A 20,263-nucleotide genomic window follows, 5' to 3' on the forward strand; every position below is an offset into this window, starting at 1 on the left:
TCAAGAGATCCAGTTCACTCTTATCATACCCGAAAAATTATATCTAACATTCTAGTAAGATCAATCAACACATCCTGAATAAACTGACTTGAAACTAAAGTATGGTCCATATGTTCAGGGGAATGGAGAGCCATTAAATGGAATAGTTAAATAGATTACATAGAAACGAGAATATGTTTGGCATAGTGAAAATTTAAAAAAAAATGTCACCATAACCACGTCAAAGCTGTTGCAAATGCATAAGAACTAGAAAGAAAATAAACCCACATGAAGATGGCTAGTGTGTTATTTCCACTCCCTAGTTTTTGAACATTATATAATATTGTTATATTGTCACTAACACTTAATGAAGACTAAATTCTTTTTAAAAAATCAAGCAATCACAGGGATATCAATATTTGAATATCTCTTACAGCTGTTGCCTTAACCATGACTCAAGTTTGGAATGCATTTTTATTTATTAAACAAATATTTATCGAACCCTACTTTGTGCCAGGATCTGTTCTAGGCACCGGGGATATACCTGTGAATACAGATCTTTAACCTTGACAAGTTTATACTTTAGCAAATGAATTCTATGAGTTAAGTATAAACTCTTTGGTCAATGGAACGTCATGTAGTCTATTAGAGATTATTATAAGACTTGGGACATAATCTTATGATTTTGGATGGTTCTATAAGGTCATATATATGGAATAATGGATGCTAAGAGTTACTTCTAACTGTTACTCTACCCAAGCCATCAAAGGGAACCTCTCCCATCTTCATAAGAAAAAAAGAAAGAGGCCAGGCACAGCGGCTCATGCCTGTAATCCCAGCACTTTGGGAGGCCAAGGCATGCAAATCACTTGAGGTCAGGAGTCCGAGATCAGCCTGGCCAACAAGGCAAAACCCCATTTCTATTAAAAATAATAATAAAAAATTAGCCAAGTGTGGTGGCATGTGCCTGTAATTCTAGCTACTCAGGAGGCTGAGGCATAAGAATCGCTTGAACCCAGGACGTGGAGGCTGCAGTAAGCTGAGATTGCATCACTGCACTCCAGCCTGGGTGACAGAGTGAGAATGCATCTCAAAGAAAAACAAAATATATTAAAAAAAAAAAAAAGAAAAGAAAAAAAGCACCGCCAAATTTGAGAACCTATTGTGATCCAGGTACTATGCAGGGTACTGAATTCTTTCCAGAGATGAGCTATGTGTATATCTAGGAGTGTGTGTGTGTATTTATACACACATACTTGCTGGTAAATGTGTATCCCTATATTGTGAGTCCCTTTGTTTATAAATGTGTGTCCCTTGGCACTTACAATATAAGGATACATGTTTATAAAGAAATAAGTAATAATTGTGAACTGTGGTCCACGTTATTCAAAAATGGGAAGCGATGGTAGAGACAGTGGTGAGTGGGCAAAGTCCTATCTGAAGGCTATTAGGCACGGCTCTTCTGAGGTGGTAGCATTGACATCGATACCTGTAGTAGGAGAATGAGTTGGCCACGGAAGAGGAAGTGAAAGAGCTTTCTGGCAGTTAGGAACTCTGCGTGCAATAAGCCTGAGCCAGGTGACCCTGGCATGCCGGAGGACTGTAAAACAAGGCCCGTGAGACCAGAGGAAAAAAGAGAATGGGAGGTGCAAGTCTTTCAGACCTAAGGTAGCAGTTTGGATTTTATGTGAAATGCAGTAGCTCTAGAAGTAAGGTAATAAAACTATGAGAGACATTAAAGAAAACCTAAATAAATACACAGAGATTGAATACCATAAAGATGTCAATTACCCACATATTGTTCTATACATTCAAGGCAATTCTAATAAAAAAAAAACAACAGATGTTTTCATTAAACTTGATAAGTAGATACTAAAGTGAAAGAGCCAAGGGCAAGAATAATCAAGATATTGCTGAACAAGTATGAGGAGGAGGAATCTTCTCTACCAGAGATTAGGACACTGGGAAGCTGTAATAAATATGACTATGCATGGTTACGGTCCATGGAGGCCAGTAGAATAGAGAGTTCAGAAAAAAACTCATGCATATAAGACATTTTGGCATAAGTCAGATATGGCCTGGTAGAGCAGGGAAGAAGAGACTATCAAAAGGACTTGGATCAAGTGTTTACCAATGTAAGAAAAAAATAATTTTTTCACTCCATCTCTCATCCTATGCAAAAATTAATTGTAGATAGATCAAAAACTTAAATTTCAGGAGCAAAACTATGCAACTTTTAGCAGAAATGTAGGCAAACATCTTTCTCACCTTGGTTTAGGGAAGAATTTCGTTAAGGACAAAAAATGTGTTAACTATATAAACAAAGACTGAAACAATTGGCTATAATTAAGGACTTTTGTTTTTCAAAGATACCTTAGAAGAAGTAAAAACAGCAAATTACATTTGAAACTGGGAAAATATTATCGAAAGTATATTTTTAAACTATTACATATCAATAAAGAAAAGAGCATATAACCCAGTAGAAAAGTAGGCAAAAGACATGAACAGATATCCCACAGAAAATGAAATACAATATTCAACCTTATTAATGATTGAGGGAATACAAAGCAAGACAACAACAAGATGCCATTTTATATTTATTTAGTCAAAATGAAGAATCTTGACAACACCAGTGTTGGAGAGGGTTTGAAATCATAGGCATTCATAATTTGTTGGCTTGAGTGTAAATTAGTGCAACCAGTTTGGGAAAGAGTTTGGAATATTTTTGTAAAACTTAACATTCATTGACCATATGACCTAGTTTCTAGATAGAAATTCAAGACAAAATCTTGCTCATATACAGGAGAAGGTATGTACAAGGATGCTCATTTCATCACTGTTGGTAAAGGCAACATTCTGGAAGCAACCCCAATATCTAAGAAAGGATCATGGGTGAAAGTTTTGTAGTATCTTCATGCAATGGAGTATTAGACAGCAGTCAAGATGAATGGACTACAGCTGTACTCATCCATGGGGATGAACATTTGCAATACAATATGGAATAAAAATGTCCCAAAAGTTTATACACAACTTAAAATCCTTTGTTAAAATTAAAACACTAATAAAACAATATGTTTGTAAGGAATTCATACAAGTAGCAAAACTATATAAAATATACAGGAATTATATACAAGATTCAGAGGAGTGGAGGAGTCAGGAAGATGGGATGGGGAGATGTGAATGAGCAGATACAAATGTGCTTATGTAGATCATAAGTAAATGTTAGATGTTGTCAACATTCTGGTTGTCTTTTAGTTGGTGTGTTATTGAAAAATGAATGAATAAAAAAAAAAAAGAGATTCATGTACTAACCAATACGGAAAGAGTTTCATGAAACTAGGAGTGAGATGAACCTCATTTTGGGCATCCAAGTGATAGTTCATAGCAGAGAGTAGTTCTTGAATCTCCCTGGTCCAAGCCTCCTAAGCCACAAATGTGGAAACTGAGGCCCAGATTAGGAAAGAAACTCACTAGTTCAAGTACACTCTGCAATGTCTAACCAAACGTCAATCTTAAATTTACTGTTTGCATAACCTACTATTTGATGTGCAGTAATACACACATGTTAAAAACATGCATAAAATAAAACAGAACAAGAAAGCAGTGACCTTTCTTTATGCCATTTTGAAGGACCCTGGAGACCTGGTATGTATGTATGTACGTACGTACGTACATATTGAAACCATAATGACGTAGACCAAGATCTCATACTTGGGTGTCAGTTTTAAGGAATTACTTTTTTCTTGGTAAAGAGTAAGGAAAAGCAGTCAAAAGAAAAAATGCCCATTGACTTAAGGTGAGGGGAGAAAAGCCACCTGCTAGCTCCTGAGCTAATGAAAAGATAAGCAACGAATCACAAATTTGAATTCCAGCCTCCAGAGACTTCAGAACAGAGGCTCCAAATGTCCTGATGACAGACGAAAATATGCAAATACTCTTCATTTTGTTCTGACCAAAACAGAAGCAAAAGGGCCAGTTAAAAGCAGCAAATTCATGTTGCATTGCCCAGCCTAGGCGGAATTCCAACAGGGTAACACAGTAAAACATCTGAGATGAAAAGAGAACAACTTCTGATGTTTAAAGAGACACTTAGCAACTTAAACACTGCCTCTGGGCACAGTTTATTGAGACGACCACAGCAGCCAGAGAGAGAGTTCCATCTCTAGCCATGTGGCCATGTGCACAGGAGGACACCCTACAAAGGCCTCTGGGTGCACATGCAGTGCATCAAAATGCAGTTTCCCTCCCAGATAAGAAACATGAAGAGAGCCCACGCCCTGACAAATGCAGAACCCACTCTTCATTTCCTTCCCTTCTCTCTCCTAGGACACCTGCAGATACATAGGATTAAACTTAACCTGGAGATTTTTTTTTAAATCCCACATTTTTCTTTAGCAAAACTCTGGAGTCAAATTATGGCAGACATTCATGTTAAATAGCTGGGAGCCCACTGAAATGAAATAAAGTTTCTCCCCTGATGTTGCTATGGCACGCATATGAGGTGACCAGGGGCCCCTCCAGTCCAGGAGAAAACAGACATAGCCCTGTGTCTCTGATACCTCTGTCAGTTAACTCTCCAGTGACATAGAACAATCCTAAGGATGAAATTGGAAAAATGGATACATCAAAGGATGAAAGCTTCACATAGACACGCCACCAAACATACAATTATATGTGTGTATACATGTGACAGTGTACAACTACATAAACTCATGAAATCATATGCTTATACACACACGCACCAACACAGGCATACTAATTCACATGTGCACACTGCAGGAATATTTTTCATGCAGCAACCTTTGTTGTTTTCTACAGCTGAACTGAATGATTAATGTTTATTGTGAAAACCTCACTGGCAGGAGAACATGGTTTGCTGTCCTTAGGTAACAAGTGCTATGCATCTGTTGATTTCCACTGTCAAGTTACCTGGCTCCATCACAAGTACCTGTGTCATAATAGGAAAGAAGAAACACCCCAAGGCAAATATCGAGGCAATCCTAACATACCACAAGTGGATGACCAACAGCTCTAATGGGCCCACGTCCATAAATGCAAGTCACTCACATCAGAACGCAACTTCTTTTCCTTCCAGATTCTGAGTGCCAGAAATCATTCTTTTCAACCAGAGCTGTTTCTACTCAAACACCTGTCAGCTTCCCTGTCAGCCCAAATGACCTGTATATGGCATCTAACCAGGGATGGCTGCATTTTTCAAGTTTCCGGAGGGGAAACATCTTATGAAGGTTGAATGATGAGCCATGGGCTAGAAAAAATGGCTCCTAGACATCCCAGGGCCCTGACTTTTAAGATTTAGGGAAGGCCTCTGGGCAAATCTATTAAGTTTTGTGTGCGCACATGTCTTTTTTAATCTCACACACAAAAAAAAAAAAAAAGAAAAAAAAGAAAAAAAAACCACAACAGGACTGACTTCTACTATTCAGGAGACAGAAAAAGATTTGCAAGGGAAGGTCTATCGTGGGCTCTGGCATCAGAGTTGCAAGATGACATTAGTAACATGTAAAGGGATATTGACATAATGATACCTCCCTATGTGTCTTCAGTTACTCCACACACTGTTTAGCAACCTTGAGGGAAAAAAGACCAATGTTTTTTAAAGTCAATCCTTAAAAAACTTAGCACTTAGCATCTGCCTGTGCATGAGTGAGTTGGCTGTAACGTAACATCAGATAGAGGTGGAGTCTGGCAGAGTGAGAGTGAAGATAGGTTAAGCCAGGATCAAGACCGTGTTTATTTAGCAGGTATTTAGCTAGGATTACATATCAGAGGAGACCGATTGGATTCATTTCACACAATACTTCTTCCCAACCCTGGATGTTTTTGAGAAATTCTCAAGGAACTTAAAAACAACAAACAAATACAGCACATGGAGAGAGCCTCCTCCCCTAGAGATTCTGATTTATTTGGACTGCAATAAGGCCCATCCATCCATCCCTTCATTCATTCAGGTATCTAGCTGCCTATTTATTTATCTATACATTGTTTCAAACTCTCAAGGTATGATTTTTTGTTTGTTTTTGTTTTGTTTTTGAGACAGAGTCTCGCTCTATTGCCAGGCTGGAGTGCAGTGGCGCGATCTTGGCTCACTGCAACCTCCGGCTCCTGAGTTCAAGCGATTCTCCTGCCTCAGCCTCCCGAGTAGCTGGGATTACAGGCATGCGCCACCACACCCGGCTAATTTTTATATTTTTAGTAAAGACGGGGTTTCACCATGTTGGTCAGGATAGTCTCAATTTCTTGACCTCGTGATTCAGCCGCCTCGACCTCCCACAGTGCTGGGATTACAGATGTGAGCCACCACACCAGGCCAAAATGGACTTTATTTTTTAGAGCAGTTTTAGCTTCACAGCAAAATTGACCAGAAGGTATCTCAAGGTGTGATTCTAATCTTCAGCCAGGCCTGAGAACAACTAAATTAGTTAGACTAAAATAATCATCATTACCCCTTGCTAAGATAAAGCATAAATCCATACATTTATCCAAAGAATATTTATTGAGTACATACTATGTGAAAGCTACTATTTTAGGTCCTCGGGACACACTGAAAGGCAAAAATAAATATAGCCTGTATTAGTTATTTCTTTCTTTCTTTTTTTTTTTTTTAGACACAGTCTCACTCTGTTTCCTAGGCTGGAGTGCAGTGGCGTGATCTCGGCTCACTGTAGGCTCTGCCTCCCGGGTTCACGCCATTCTCCTGCCTCAGCCTCCCAAGTAGCTGGGACTACAGGCATCCGCCACCACGCCCGGCTAATTTTTTGTATTCTTAGGAGAGACAGGGTTTCACAGTGTTATCCAGGATGGTCTCGATCTCCTGACCTCGTGATCTGCCCGCCTCGGCCTCTCAAAGTGCTGGGATTACAGGCGGGAGCCACCGCACCCAGCGTGTATTAGTTATTTTAAGAACAAATGCTGTCAGGCTGAAGACCAGGGTAAAACTGATGTTGCAGTTCCAGTCTGAAAGTCATCGGCTGGGGAATTCCCTCTTATGCAGGCGAGCTCAGTCTTCTCATCTATTCAGACCTTCAGCTGATGGGATGAAGCCTCATCCATGTTATGGGGAGCAATCTGCTTTACTCAAAGTCCACCCATGTAAATGTCAGTCTCATCCAAAAACACCTTCACAAAACCATCCAAAGTATGGTTTGACTACCAGTCTGTCAAACCGTGGTCCAGCCAAGTTGACACATAAAATTCCCCAACACAGGACCCATGCCTTCACCAGGGTTCAAGTCTGTTGCGGGGCTGGATGATATTGAAGTACACAAACAAAACAAGTGCAGATTGTGGAAATGGTACGAAGAAAAGCAAGTTGTTAAGAGAGGAAACAGAGGGGAACCTGTTTTGGATCAAGTGGACAGGGCAGGGAAAAAGCCTCTTGGAGGTGAAGAAAAGGAAGGAGCCAGTCCCAAGGAACGTAAAGAGTATTAAAGGCAGAAGGAATGACACAGAGTGGTGAGGGCTGCCAGGGACTGGGTAAGCTTGGGAAATGCCAGGAAGCTGAAGGAGCCGGACTGCAGTCACCAGTGGGAAGAGGAGTGGCAGGTGAAGTTAGAGAGGCAGCCGGGGCCAGATCATTCAGTACCTTGAAGTTAAGATGAAGCCAATGCAGACGAGGAACAGGATCAGATTCACCTCTTAAGATGTTCTGTCTGGCTGCAGTGTGGACATGTGGAACAGGTGAAGTGTGGAGGGGGGTGGGCAGGGAGGAACTGAAATGCTCCAGGCATTTGTGGGGGGGTGCTCAGAACAGGATGTGGCAGCGGAGATGGTGCCATGCGGCCTGACCTGTGTCTATTTTGCCAAGAGAAATAATCAAACTTTCTGGCGGATTAGCTGTGTGGCTGCTGGGGGCAATGGATGACGCTCACATTTCTGGCTTGAACAATTTAGAGGAAACAAGAGCTTTTTTCCTTGTTACCAGTCTGGCTTGAGTTATACTCAATAGCGGCCTGCATTATGCAAATCATGTGTCCTAATTAACGTAGATCCAGTTTGAATTATGCAAATTCTTGCTGTGGGCTGTATTAGTCACAATCCAGCTGATTTCCTCCTGCGTACACTACCTCCTGCCCATCTGGACCACATCCCGTTCTCCACACTGCTCCTCTGTGGACCAGAGTCATGAGCCAGTCTGGGGTCAGTGAGCCCTGAGTGGTCAGTGCAGCAAAGCTGAAGGATGGGAGGAGGTGTGCTCATCCACCCAGACAGAGCCAGGAACCTTCTCTGGGCTTTGGTCTTTAAGAGCTTCCTTGTGAGCCTATCCACCCATCTGGTCCCTCTCTCCATCCATGTCTGTGTTGGCTTTCGTTCTGTTCAGAACTGTCTCAGAAGACGCTCCAGCCTCCTTGTAATGCATTCTGATGGCTGGTTGATTCCTGGGGCCCGTGCTTTTTGTTCAGATTGAATCCAACCATCTGTGTGCTGAAAAAATATTGACAAACCCTCCAACCTATTGTACCTTTTAAAGGCGCTCCCATACAGGAATGCTGCCTTGTTTTATTGAAGCGAAGTCTGTTTTATTTAACTCTGAACGCCAGGCACCTAGAATAGCTTGTAAGATAAATGCCAATCAACTCTAGCATAATCAAGACACCCATTCCTGCCTCATTAGGGTCTTCTCATTCCCTTTAAGCTTCTCAGATTTATACACTGTAATTAGAAACTTGGTGATTTTGACTGCTAAACAGAAAGGCTTACTGGGAGGCTTCGTATGTCTGAATTTTAAATATTTTCACACTTCGTTAACCCAGTTGCAAGTGTAACATCTTCTGGCCCAATTCCCTCACACTGTGTGATTTTTATTTTTGGACAAAGACGAGTACAATTAATTGAATTGAAACACATATTGATTACTGTTTTCCATGAACTCTGAACAGCTTGTCTCTGAATGATTTTATTGAAGGGTTTTCAGACAACTGTTTGGTTGGATTGCTTCCCTTGGTGACCTCATTCTGGCTATAAGTGCCTGTCTGCAATTGCGACGGTCTGTGTTCTTAGTGAGTTGTGGTTGTTCCCAAGAGCTGAGTCAGAATGAGAGAGGCCACAGCACCCTTCTGCACATCCACACCCTGATTAGGGAACCCTGATGCCTTAATCAACCCCAAAAGAGGGTTCTGGAAGAGTCTATGCAGATGTCATGATTTCCATATTCCTGATGTAAATACTCAGCTGTTTGGGCCTCCGGTGAGCAGGAATATTCCTTGGTGCATTAAATAATCACATTATTCATGCAATGACTACAATGCATTCACCAGGCAGAGCTTTCCAGACCAGTTGATATCCCCTTGCCACTTCTACCACCCTCTTGTACAGATCAAGATTGTGAGATTTGAGAATGATTCTTAAACCTGTACTTTTTATGCTTTAACGTACACACGAATCACCTGGGGATCTTGTTAAGAAGACTCTGATTCAGTGGGTCCAGGCTGGGGCCTGAGATTCTGCACCTCTAACATGCCTGCAAGTGATGTGAATGCTGCTAGTTTCTGGACACAAGGCCATTGGTGCTGCCTCTGTCTGTGCATGATCTGTCGCTCTGTTGCGGGAATGATCGTAGAATTGCATTCTGCATCTCCCACTCAAGTGCAAATTCCCAAATATCTGAGGCCATGGTCTAATTCATCTTAATATTTCCTGCTGCAGCTCAGATGACACTGGAACCAGAGGGCTCTGACGAGGATTCTGAGCTCCCCTTTCAGTGGGCAGAGAGAGAGTTTGAGGCTGCAGAATGAGACTGTTTCACAGCCCTGGAGTAGTAATAGGGTCAGGGTGAGACACCCACCTTTCAGGAAAGGTGGGCCCAGGATCTAAGGGTCCATGGCTCCAGGGTGGTCATCAAGATAAGAACTCATTACTGAAAAGAGGGTGTCAAAGCTGGGTTAGCAACAGTAAAAAGGCAGCTGTAACAAAGATTTCACATCTTCTGCCCAGGTACAAGGTCTTCTAATAAATAGTTCATCTTAATATCATAGATGATGGAAATGTCCTTGCCTCCTGGTGCATTTTCCAGGTGTTTCCAAGATGCTTGTGTCCCCACCATCTCTTATCCACACAACAGCTGGATGATCTTTTAAGAATATAAATTGGATCCCTTCATTCCTCTGTGTAGAACTCTCCTAGGGCTTTCCATTCCTATCAGGATAAAATGCAAGTTCTAGGAGTCCTGGCATCCCTGGCCCTAACCACCCATTCCCCCATACGGTCTCATCACTGTCCTCTGTGCTCAGGAAGCCCCAGTCACTCTGGTCTCCTTTTTACTGCATTTTTAAGACACGCCTAAGTGATTTCCACCTCAGGGCCTTTGCACTTGCTGTTTTTAATTCATATGTCATCACTACTTTACCTTCAGAGACTTTGGCTGGCTTATAGGCAAGAATTAAACAGCAAAGAAACTCCAAAATGATGTAGAATCTTTGATTTTGTGGGGTTGACACAGATTTATTTTCCCCTTCATTCTTACCCAGTTGAAGCCTAGAACAGTCTGACACCTTCATATTAGAAAGAGAGGACTGAAGACTGGAGACAGAATGGGACTTAAAGCCACTCACATTTTGGGGAGCGGAATTGTCCAAGGATGCACCCAGAGGTTGTGACTTGGACTTGTGCAGAAGGAAATTTAATCTTAACTACTTGGACCTGCTGTATTTAACAATAACATAGTTATAATAATGAAACTTCCCTCTTTCTCCTCCCTTTCTTTTTCTCTGCTTTTAACTTTGCTGAGTCTAAGGTTGTATATAAGAGGCCACAGACAATCCTGAATTTCTCTTCCATTTGCATTATCCTATTTTTCTTTGTAATAAAATACTCTTTTTTCAGGCCAGAAGAGGGTAATTTGTAATTTATGAATTTCTCTCTTGAAATTACAACTAGAACCTAATTTTAAAAATCAAATTGGTTTCATCTAATTAAATTTGTAAATTACCTCATAAACACATGCTTTGTTATAAATGTTTTTAAAAGCAAGGTCTCTTGCTTACTGTCTGGGACTGGATTGGGTTGAGCCCAGAGTAACAGGTACTTCTCATCTCTCTACTCAAGAGAACATACTCTTCTATCAATTGCCAAAAGTTTCTCAAGAGTAGTATTTTCCAGAACAGTGCTTCTGAAACCGTAATGCCCATAGGAATCACCCAAGGATCTTGATAAACTGGAGAGGACTGAGCTGCTACATTTCTAAATAGCTCCCAGGTAATGCTAATGCCACTGGTCTATGGACCACGCTAAGTTGCAGCAAGGGGCAAAACATCTGTACTTGCATTTAGGAGTCCTGGGTTTGGCATCTGGGTAATATGACCTTGGTCTTTTCATTTTAACCATCTGCACTCAATTTCCTCATTTTTATGTAATGATAACAGCTAACATTTATAATGTTATTTCTAAATGCCAAACACTGTGCAAAACCTATATTTAATTGGATCTTCAGAGTAATGCTATAAGGCCATTTTATTATTACCTTGATTTTTCTGATAAAAGACTTAAGGTTCTGAGAGGCCACTTGATGTACTCAAGGTCACAGAGCAAGTAAATGTCAGAGCAGGGATTCAGATCTAGGCTATATGGGCTCAAATGTCACCATCCTTTTCTTAGGCCTCACTAGCTTTTGATACACATGACCACACTCATTTTTATGCTCACAATACAAAGGCCTAAATCTATAACCTCCTTAGCTGTCCTTACAGCATCCCTCAATAATTTTGGCATATTCCCCAAAAGTAGCCTCAAATGCTTACCAACAAGTCAATCAGTTACAATACTCTGGTTGTGGTTCTCTGCAATTACAGCCCAAGTCACAGCCAAGAAGCTACTTGAAGATATCTTTCATCATAGTTGTCTCCCATGGAATCCACGGGAATGCCAACATCCCTGGCATCTGATCTCTGAAAATCCACAAGGCACCGGATTCACACGGAAGTGAGAAGGACATGCTGCTCTAATCTGTACCCACCTTTGTGTGCGGGGCTTCAGAGACTGCACTATATAATAATGCCTCAATTACAGGAGGTTCTACTCAAACACAGAGTCTAACTCACAGTTGTGTTTGAACCCTTGCTCTCCCTCTGTTTCTTTCTTCTTATCATGGAATTTTAATCATGATATTTCTAATCCAGTCTAATGCATCATCCTATTAGAGGAAAATGTATATTGCTCTCAAGGATCCAGTCTAATGCATCACCCTACTAGAGGAGAAAGTATATTACTCTCAAGGAATAATCTGTGTAGAGATATGACTCCACCTGCAGCATCAGCCTACACTAGTGGTTTCCAAATGCAGGTATGTACAAGGACCAGGGCTTTTCCATGACAAACTTGCCATCAATCCAATGCAAAATTAGAAAAATTAATGTGACTGTCATGAGTTGGTAAAACATCATAAATTTATTCAATTTGAAGGATGGACTTTTATTCTGAAATTATATCCTTTTATATTTTTGGAATTATGTCTTTTATAAAACGATGTAAATAAGAGATGTTAAAGTACCCTAGGTTACCCCCTCAAACCTTTTTAAATGCTACTGGCCTGTGAATTCCAAAAGTCTTCAACATCTGGCACAGAGCATCTTTTACATAACAGTACCAAGTAACTTAACTTCCTAAATCAAGGGTCCTTTCCTTCTGCTTTACAAAGAAAAGTTTGCCAGGCACAACAGATCTTCATTTCATTTAAATATGTGTGTGTGTGTGTGTGTGTGTGTGTGTGTGTCTGTGTATGTGTCTGTGTATGTGTGTGTGTGTGACTGTGGTCTCTGCTTTACAAAGAATAGCATGTAGATTTGAAGTGATTGGATTTTGTTTCAGTTAATTTTCCAGTCCCTGTCTTTCCCAAAGGGGTTTTGAAAACGTACTAGGTAAGGTGTATAGGTATGAGTACCTGCCCTCCTCTTAGGGTACTCCCCAGGAAGAAAGCTTCTCCCAAGTGTGTGGCCTGAGAAAGCTCATCAGTGGTGGGGATGGATGTTTGTTTCCGCCTTCCATGTGGTAATCCTGAGAGCTGCACCAAGCTCCCTGCAATTTCTAAGAGGAAGATGTTAGCTCTCCTGAGGAATGCTACTTTTAGTGAGATAAGGTGTTTTCTTAAGCACCTTGTACATGTTGGATAATCTCCCTCAGAGAGTTCTCAGGACCATCTACGACTCTCTAGAGAAGTTATGGGTCTGTTAGATTAATCTTGAGTACTTTTCCTTCATCAAATACTCCTTGACTTTTCTCCCCAGAGCTCACCTTTCCTTATGGCAGCAATATTCTTCCCCCAAGCCCACTCCCTATACATGCATGCTTCTGCATGAGCACTCAATGGCTTAAGTCTCTTCATTGTCCTGTGGTACATGTTTTGGTCTGGGATGCTTGTGTGTTTCCCCCTCGTCAGACTCCCTAGGGAAACCCTGAAGAAGTAATTACCACCTTTATTTTACAGATGAGAAAAATGAGGCTTAAAGAGAGGAGGACGCTACCAAAGGTAACTCAGGAGAAGGTGGAGCTACTAGGACACTAGGCTACATCATTCCAGCTTTGATATCCATGCCCTTCCCTCTGCATTGCTATGGGTTTCCATTTGATCTAGTATCGCAATCTTATGATGTGTAAGAACACAAGGGATGGAAGAAGACTCAATCTTACTCACATCCCAGTACTTGAATCTTAGCTATATCACCTTTGTTGGAGATTTTTTTTGTTTTGTTTTGCAATAAACATTCATACAGTTTGTCTTATTTATGCAACTTTTCTGGAAGGCACATTGTGTTGGCTTGATGGGTACATTCCTGCCTGAGTAGGTTCTGGTTCATCTCTGATACGGTAAGGCCCTGCTGATGCTTGGAAGGGGGGCTTTGGACGCCATCACCTGGATGACAAAATATGCCTTGGACGCAGAGCATTTTAAATCTCAAGCATCCTGTGTTCCTGCTGCAGAGAATAACATTGGGATTCTTTTCAAAGCAAAGGGACCGATATTCGTAGAGTGAGCATCATGTGGGTATTGCAGTTTCCCAGATGAACTTTCACTACTGTTTGGCAGGCCTGGGCCTTCTCTTCTACATAAGAACAATCTGACTCCCTGGGTTTTGGCTCCTTTGTGGATGAGGTCAGTCATCACCACTGTCATTTCAATGCATGGTATGTACAAATTTCTTTGTCCTCGGGGCTACCAAGACAGTTCCACTGTGTTCCATTATGTTTGCACCCCATTGTACTGTCTTCTTTTATTTATTTATTTATTTTTTTTTGAGATGGAGTTTCACTCTTTTTGCCCAGGCTGGAGTGCAATGGCACGATCTCAGCTCACCGCAACCTCCGCCTCCTGGGTTCAAGCGATTCTCCTGCCTCAGCCTCCCGAGTAGCTGGGATTACAGGCATGCACCACCATGCCTGGCTAATTTTGTATTTTTAGTAGAGACGGGGTTTCTCCATGTTGGTCAGGCTGGTCTTGAACTCCCAACCTCAGGTGATCCACCTGCCTCGGCTTCCCAAAGTGCTGGGATTACAGGAGTGAGCCACCGCGCCCAGCCCCCACTGTACTGTCAGAAACCTTTTTACAAGTCACATCTTACTCACCTTTATACCTTCAGTGGAATGGGTATTCACCAATGTCAGGCTGAAGTGACTTGAATAAAGCTAAGCCAATGGATGCAGCACAAGGGACCTCCTTACCTCATAGAGCGTGATGACCCCATTGGTCTCATTGGGAGGTTTCCACTGGATGTAGATCTTCTCCTCAAAGGGCCCCCCTTGGATGGATTCTAGAGGAACAGCTCCTGGAACTACAGAATGGAAAAGTTATGAACTTGACGTCACCTTCCACATCATTTCTCTAGCCCCACTAACCTAGAACAGGGGTTGACAAAGTTTCTATAAAGAACCAGACAGTAAATATTTTAGGTCTGATGAGCTGTACATTCTCTATTGTAACTACTCAACTCTGTCATTTTAGCACAAAAATGGCTATAGATAATCCATAAATGAATGGGTACAGCGGTGTTCCAATAAAACTTTATTTATGAAAACAGGCAATGGGCTGGATTTGACCCATAGGCCATAGTTTGCTGACCCATTTTCAGAAGGCTGATCAGGCTTTTCATCAGCAGACTGAGCAAGTCGGTCTATGAACTGAACCTGATAAGGGTAGAAAGGACATGAGCAGTTTCCAGTTCTGCCAGAGGTGGGAATCTGAAAGGAGGTCTTTGCTTCAGGGGTGTCTAATCTTTTGGCTTCCCTGGGCCACACTGGAAGAAGAAGAATTGTTGTGCGCCACACATAAAATACACTAACACTAACAATAGCTCATGAGCTAAAAAAAAAAAAAAAAGAAATTACAAAAAAAATCTCAGAACGTTGTAAGAAAGTTTATGGATTTGTATTGGGCCACATTCAAAGCCATTCTGGGCTGCACGCAGCCCAGGGCCCGCTGGTTGGACAAGCTTGCTTTAGGATTTGTATTTGAGAAATGCAAAGTGAGCTTCCCGTCATCTTACCAAGCATCATTTTCTTTACTCTGCCAAGTTTTCTCTAACTTTAGGAAGTGCTTCGTCAGTTTCCTGACTAATTCCTGAATCCAACATGAACTATGTGGCTTGAAACCCCAATCCAATTAGAAGAAGCACGCCTTGCTCCAAGAAGGCAGCTAGCTTGACTTGCTGTTGAGTCCCAATGCCTGGCATGAAGTAGATGCATAATAACTATTTGTTGGTTGAATGAATAGGTGAATGAATGACCTATGCCAGCATTTTGCCCTAATGAGTGCAACCGTTCCTGGGGCTCCTTCTGTAAGCCAGTCAGCCTTCCTGCCAGCATCCTCCTGCTGGATTTCACTATTCTTACAACAGTCTGGAAGATGGTGAGCCAGAAAACAAATTATTCCCCAAACTTTCTGCCATAACCCCTTAGAAATAATGAATTTCAGTAAATTGTTACCAGATCTATTTATATTTTGGCATTATAAAAGCAGGTACTTTCACTAAGCACTTACACTTGGACTAGAATTTTACCTACATTATTTCACTTAAGCGACAGAACAGCTCTGCCCAGTAAGTATTATCTCCTTTGCGTCAATAAGAGAACTGAGGCAGAGAAAATGGAATAACTTGCTGAAGGTCATATGGCTCTTAAGTTGTAAAGAGGGAGCTAAACACCTGTCTGTGAGTTTTAAAGCATATACTCTTAATCATCATGCTACGCCTCTCTACATATAGCCTTGGCCATATGTTGCAATCAGTTCTCCTTTGTTAAATTAAAATATGTTCAGTTTTGCTCATTATGGACATGATACACAGAATTTGTTGAATATTAAGAATATATAAAAAGTTTAGAAAAAGAAAAAAACAAAATTACTCATAATTCAAATGTTCAAAGATATTTTCCAATCTTTTTACGCATATAAAATTTTATTTAAAAAAAGATATGCCTATTCATATATATATATATATATTATTTTTTAAAAACGTTAACTCCTACTGTGCATATTGCATTGTGACCTTATTTTATCACTACAGAAATTGCAGACTTAAAAAAAAAGGGTGTTCTCTAGGGTCATACATTTTAATGGCTGCTTAGAGAGGGCGTTGCCCCTTTATAGTCACTGATCCTTTATTATTGGGCATTAAAGTTGGTTTGAATTTTTCATGACTTTGAGCAATGCTGGAATGAGCATGCTTATAGGTAAGTCTGTATGCAACTCTGCAGATAGCCGTTAAGATTAACGCTTCGGAAATCAACTTACTGGGCCAAAGTAAATGAACTATTTTATTTTTAAGGCTTTTGACATATATTACCAGATGCCTTTCAGAAAGTTTGTACCATTCTGGACTCCCCAGCAGAAGACTATGTCTGTTCTTGCCAACACTAACTATTTAAAAAATTAAGTGCATGTGTATGTGTATCTTTTTTAGAATACTGGAGAGTACAGATTTTGTTTTTAGTTTAATGAGCCATTTACATTGCTTCTTTTATGAACAAATTATCTATACCTTGTGCTCATTTTCCTGTATGGCTCTTCATTTCTGCTCATCTTTGTCTTACGGGCTTGTGATTGTAATTTCATTTTAAGGACATAAGCTTTCTTGCATAGGTTGCAAATATATTTTTGCCAGTTTTTTGTTGGCTTTTAAAATCGTTTATGTATGCAGAAGCTTTTAATTAGTCAGGTATCCTATTATTTTCCCTTATCCACCCTTCCTTTCCAGAAATATTTATTATGTATTTAATATGATCAAGGTACAGTGATGGACAGCAGAGATGCACCAATAACAACAAAATAGAGGTGAGCTCTATCCATGATAAAGCTCGTATTCTGGAAAGAGAGACAGACATTAAATGATTATACTCAAAATTAATTCATTACATTTTTTTTTAATCAGGACTCTGACATAAAGGGATATGGTACTAGGAGAATTATTAAAAGCAGGGAAAAACCTAGAATGGCAAGTTAGGATATTAAATGGCACACAGATTAGAGTTGCTGGATAAACAGAGTCACCAGGGCAAAATGGGGAGGAGGTGTTGTATTGTGGTGGATAGCTTTGTGAGGTTAAGGGTGGAAGGAGAAAAATCAGTTAGGAGGCTGTCTTTGTCATCCCGGGGAGAAAGAATTGTAACTTGGACTGGAATGACAGTAGTGTAGAAGAGAAATAGATTGTATAGGAGATTTGGACTCAGAGGATGGCAATGTGGAAGATCAATGGACTGTGCAGAAGATTTGGGGATGCTAAACTAACATGACTTGATGGTGATAGATAAGAGTGAAGGATGGAAGGGATGTGTCATGGAGAACTGTAACCCTTTTGTTTTATACAACTGGGAGATCAGAATGCTGTTTATAGAGAGGGAGCCTTAAAGGATGACCAATTTTGGAGAGGAAGCTGGTGAGCTCAGTTTTTGTCATACTTTATTTCAGGTATACATAGAACATCCAAGTGGCAATGTTGAGTAGCAGTTGGATATGGGAAGACTGGGGCCAATGTTTGGAAATGGAAACCGTGGGCAGGGAATAGATGGCAAGAGTATAGAGCAGAGAGAAAAAAAAATAGGTCTAAGACTAAGTGAAAAAGAACTCCAGGATTAAAAATTAGGAGGAAAACGAATGGAGAAACTGGGAGTCAGTGTTCAGAGAGGCAACCAGAAAACCAGGAAGGTGAGCTGTCATTGTAGCATCCCAGGAAGGAAAGAGGCTCAAGAAGGTATCGGTCAGCAGTCACAAATATGGCTGAGTAGTCAAGTAAGATGTGGTTTTAAACTTGCCCATTGAACCTACTGTCCTCAAGGTGACTCATGAGCCAAGCAAGAGTAATTTAAGGGAGAATGTTGGCATCACAGGTCATCCTGAAGAGGGTTGAGAGGAGAGGGGAAGGTGAGGTGAGGCAAGTAAACAATACTGGCTGTGAAAAGGAGGGGAATTCAAAACATAACAGGAATGACATATGGAGCCAAAATCATGACTCTCTTAAAGATAAGAGAGGTTATGATTAAAGCAACCAAGAGAAAATATTCAAAATAGAGGCCAGCCACGGTGGCTCATGCCTGTCATCCCACAACTTTGAGAGGCCAGTGTGGGCAGATCACGAGGTCAAGAGATTGAGACCATCCTGGCCAACATGGTGAAACCCCGTCTCTACTAAAAATACAAAAATTAGCTGGGTATGGTGGCACGTGCCTATAGTCCCAGCTACTCTGGAGGCTGAGGCAGGAGAATTCCTTGAACCCGGGAGGCAGAGGTTGCACTAAGCTAAGATCATGCCACTGCACTCCAGCCTGGTGACAGAATGAGAGTCCATCTCAAAAAAAAAAAAAAAAAATTCAAAATAGAAGAAAGAAGGAGAAGAGTGAGAAAGAGAGAGGAGATAACTGACAGTGGTAGGGTCCTGAAAGCAAGAGCAGGGGTGGGTTGAAAGGAGGGCTCTCTCGTTTTGTGAGAGAAGAGGAGAGGACGGAAATGTGCTAATGCTTTGTAGGGAGGAACTGAAGTGTCCGAATGGCTCTGTTTTCTTGAGAAGTGGGGTGAAGCCATCTACCAAAAGTGTAGTGGGGGACAAATTGCATCAAGAATTTGGAAAGAGAGGAGAAGCTTTAATCATGGAGAGTGGAAAGTAAGCAGAATAGAGAGATGAAAATTCTATTCATTTACCCGAGGGTCTATCTGGTGGAAACTGAGGAGGGTCTGTTTGATGGACGATAAGAAGGGTCTATCTGATGAAGACTGTGAGCATAAAACTCAAGCTAATAGATCTTGGTCTTTCCAAATTGGAGAAAATTCTCTTTTTCACACCAGATCAGATGAATGGAAAGGACAGATGAATAGTTGTTTTATAATTTATTTATTTTCTGGCTTATTCCCATCTTTTTCTTTTTATACCTGACACTTTAATATTTCTGAAATTACTGTGTATATTATACATGGTAGAAATCTAACTAGAATTCCTTACAATTTTATCAATTGTAAAGGACAATTAATTGACCAGTCAAAACTTTCCCCAGTGATTTAAAATGCCATCTTACCACCATATTAAATTACTTTATATTCTAGCATATGTTGTTTGGTTTTCTGTTCTATTTCACTGAGTTGTAGCTTTTACTGTGACAGTATTTCTCTGTTGCATTAAGGTGACATGTTTTGATACTTGGTAGAACAAGTCTTTTTATTATTCTTCTTTTGCAAAGTTTTCTGAGGTATCCCTACCCATGTATTCTTCCAGAAGAATTGAGGAATAATTTTATAAAATTTTAATTATATTTCATCAAAAATTTTACTGCAGTTGCACTTTTTTTCTCTTTTTTGGGAAGCAGAGAGTATCACTTTGTAACATGAGTCCTTCTATCCAGTAAACCATATAAATCTTCATGTATTAATGCTTCTTTTTATGCCCCTCAGTTAAAAATATTTTTCTTTTATTTCTTACAAATTGTATTTCTAGGACTTTATTATTGTTCACATTGTTTTTGTATTATATTAAAAAGTTTCTTTTATAGTGTTTTGCATTACATTAAAAAGTATACATAATAATGTATGAATAGTTTAAGAATAATTATTAAATACACATGTGCCCACTATCTGTTCTAAGAAATAAAACACTACTGTACTATCGAAGCACTTTTTATGGCCATCACTATTGTCTCCTTTTTCCTTCCCCATCAGTAAATATATAAATAAATAAAAACAGGTACTACAGATACTATCCTGATTTTTCTTTTCTTTTTTTTCAGACAGAGTTTCACTCTTGTTGGCCAGACTGGAGTGCAATGGCGCGATCTTGGCTCAATGCAACCTCCGCCTCCTGGG

At 40.4% G+C, this 20,263-nt stretch overlaps 1 protein-coding gene across 3 annotated transcripts in view; it reads right to left on the minus strand.

Annotated features, from left to right (window-relative positions):
- PTPRT (protein tyrosine phosphatase receptor type T) overlaps window positions 1-20,263 on the minus strand; it is a 1,118,573-nt gene that overhangs the window by 356,036 nt on the left and 742,274 nt on the right. For all 3 annotated transcript variants that reach the window (XM_028828430.2, XM_077949122.1, XM_028828427.2), the window contains exon 9: window positions 14,647-14,756. In XM_028828430.2, coding sequence (XP_028684263.1) covers window positions 14,647-14,756 — 110 coding nt within the window. The remainder of the gene's footprint in view (window positions 1-14,646; window positions 14,757-20,263) is intronic.

This window comes from Macaca mulatta, chromosome 10, assembly GCF_049350105.2.
Source record: "Macaca mulatta isolate MMU2019108-1 chromosome 10, T2T-MMU8v2.0, whole genome shotgun sequence".
In the NCBI taxonomy this organism is placed as follows: Eukaryota; Metazoa; Chordata; class Mammalia; order Primates; family Cercopithecidae; genus Macaca; species Macaca mulatta.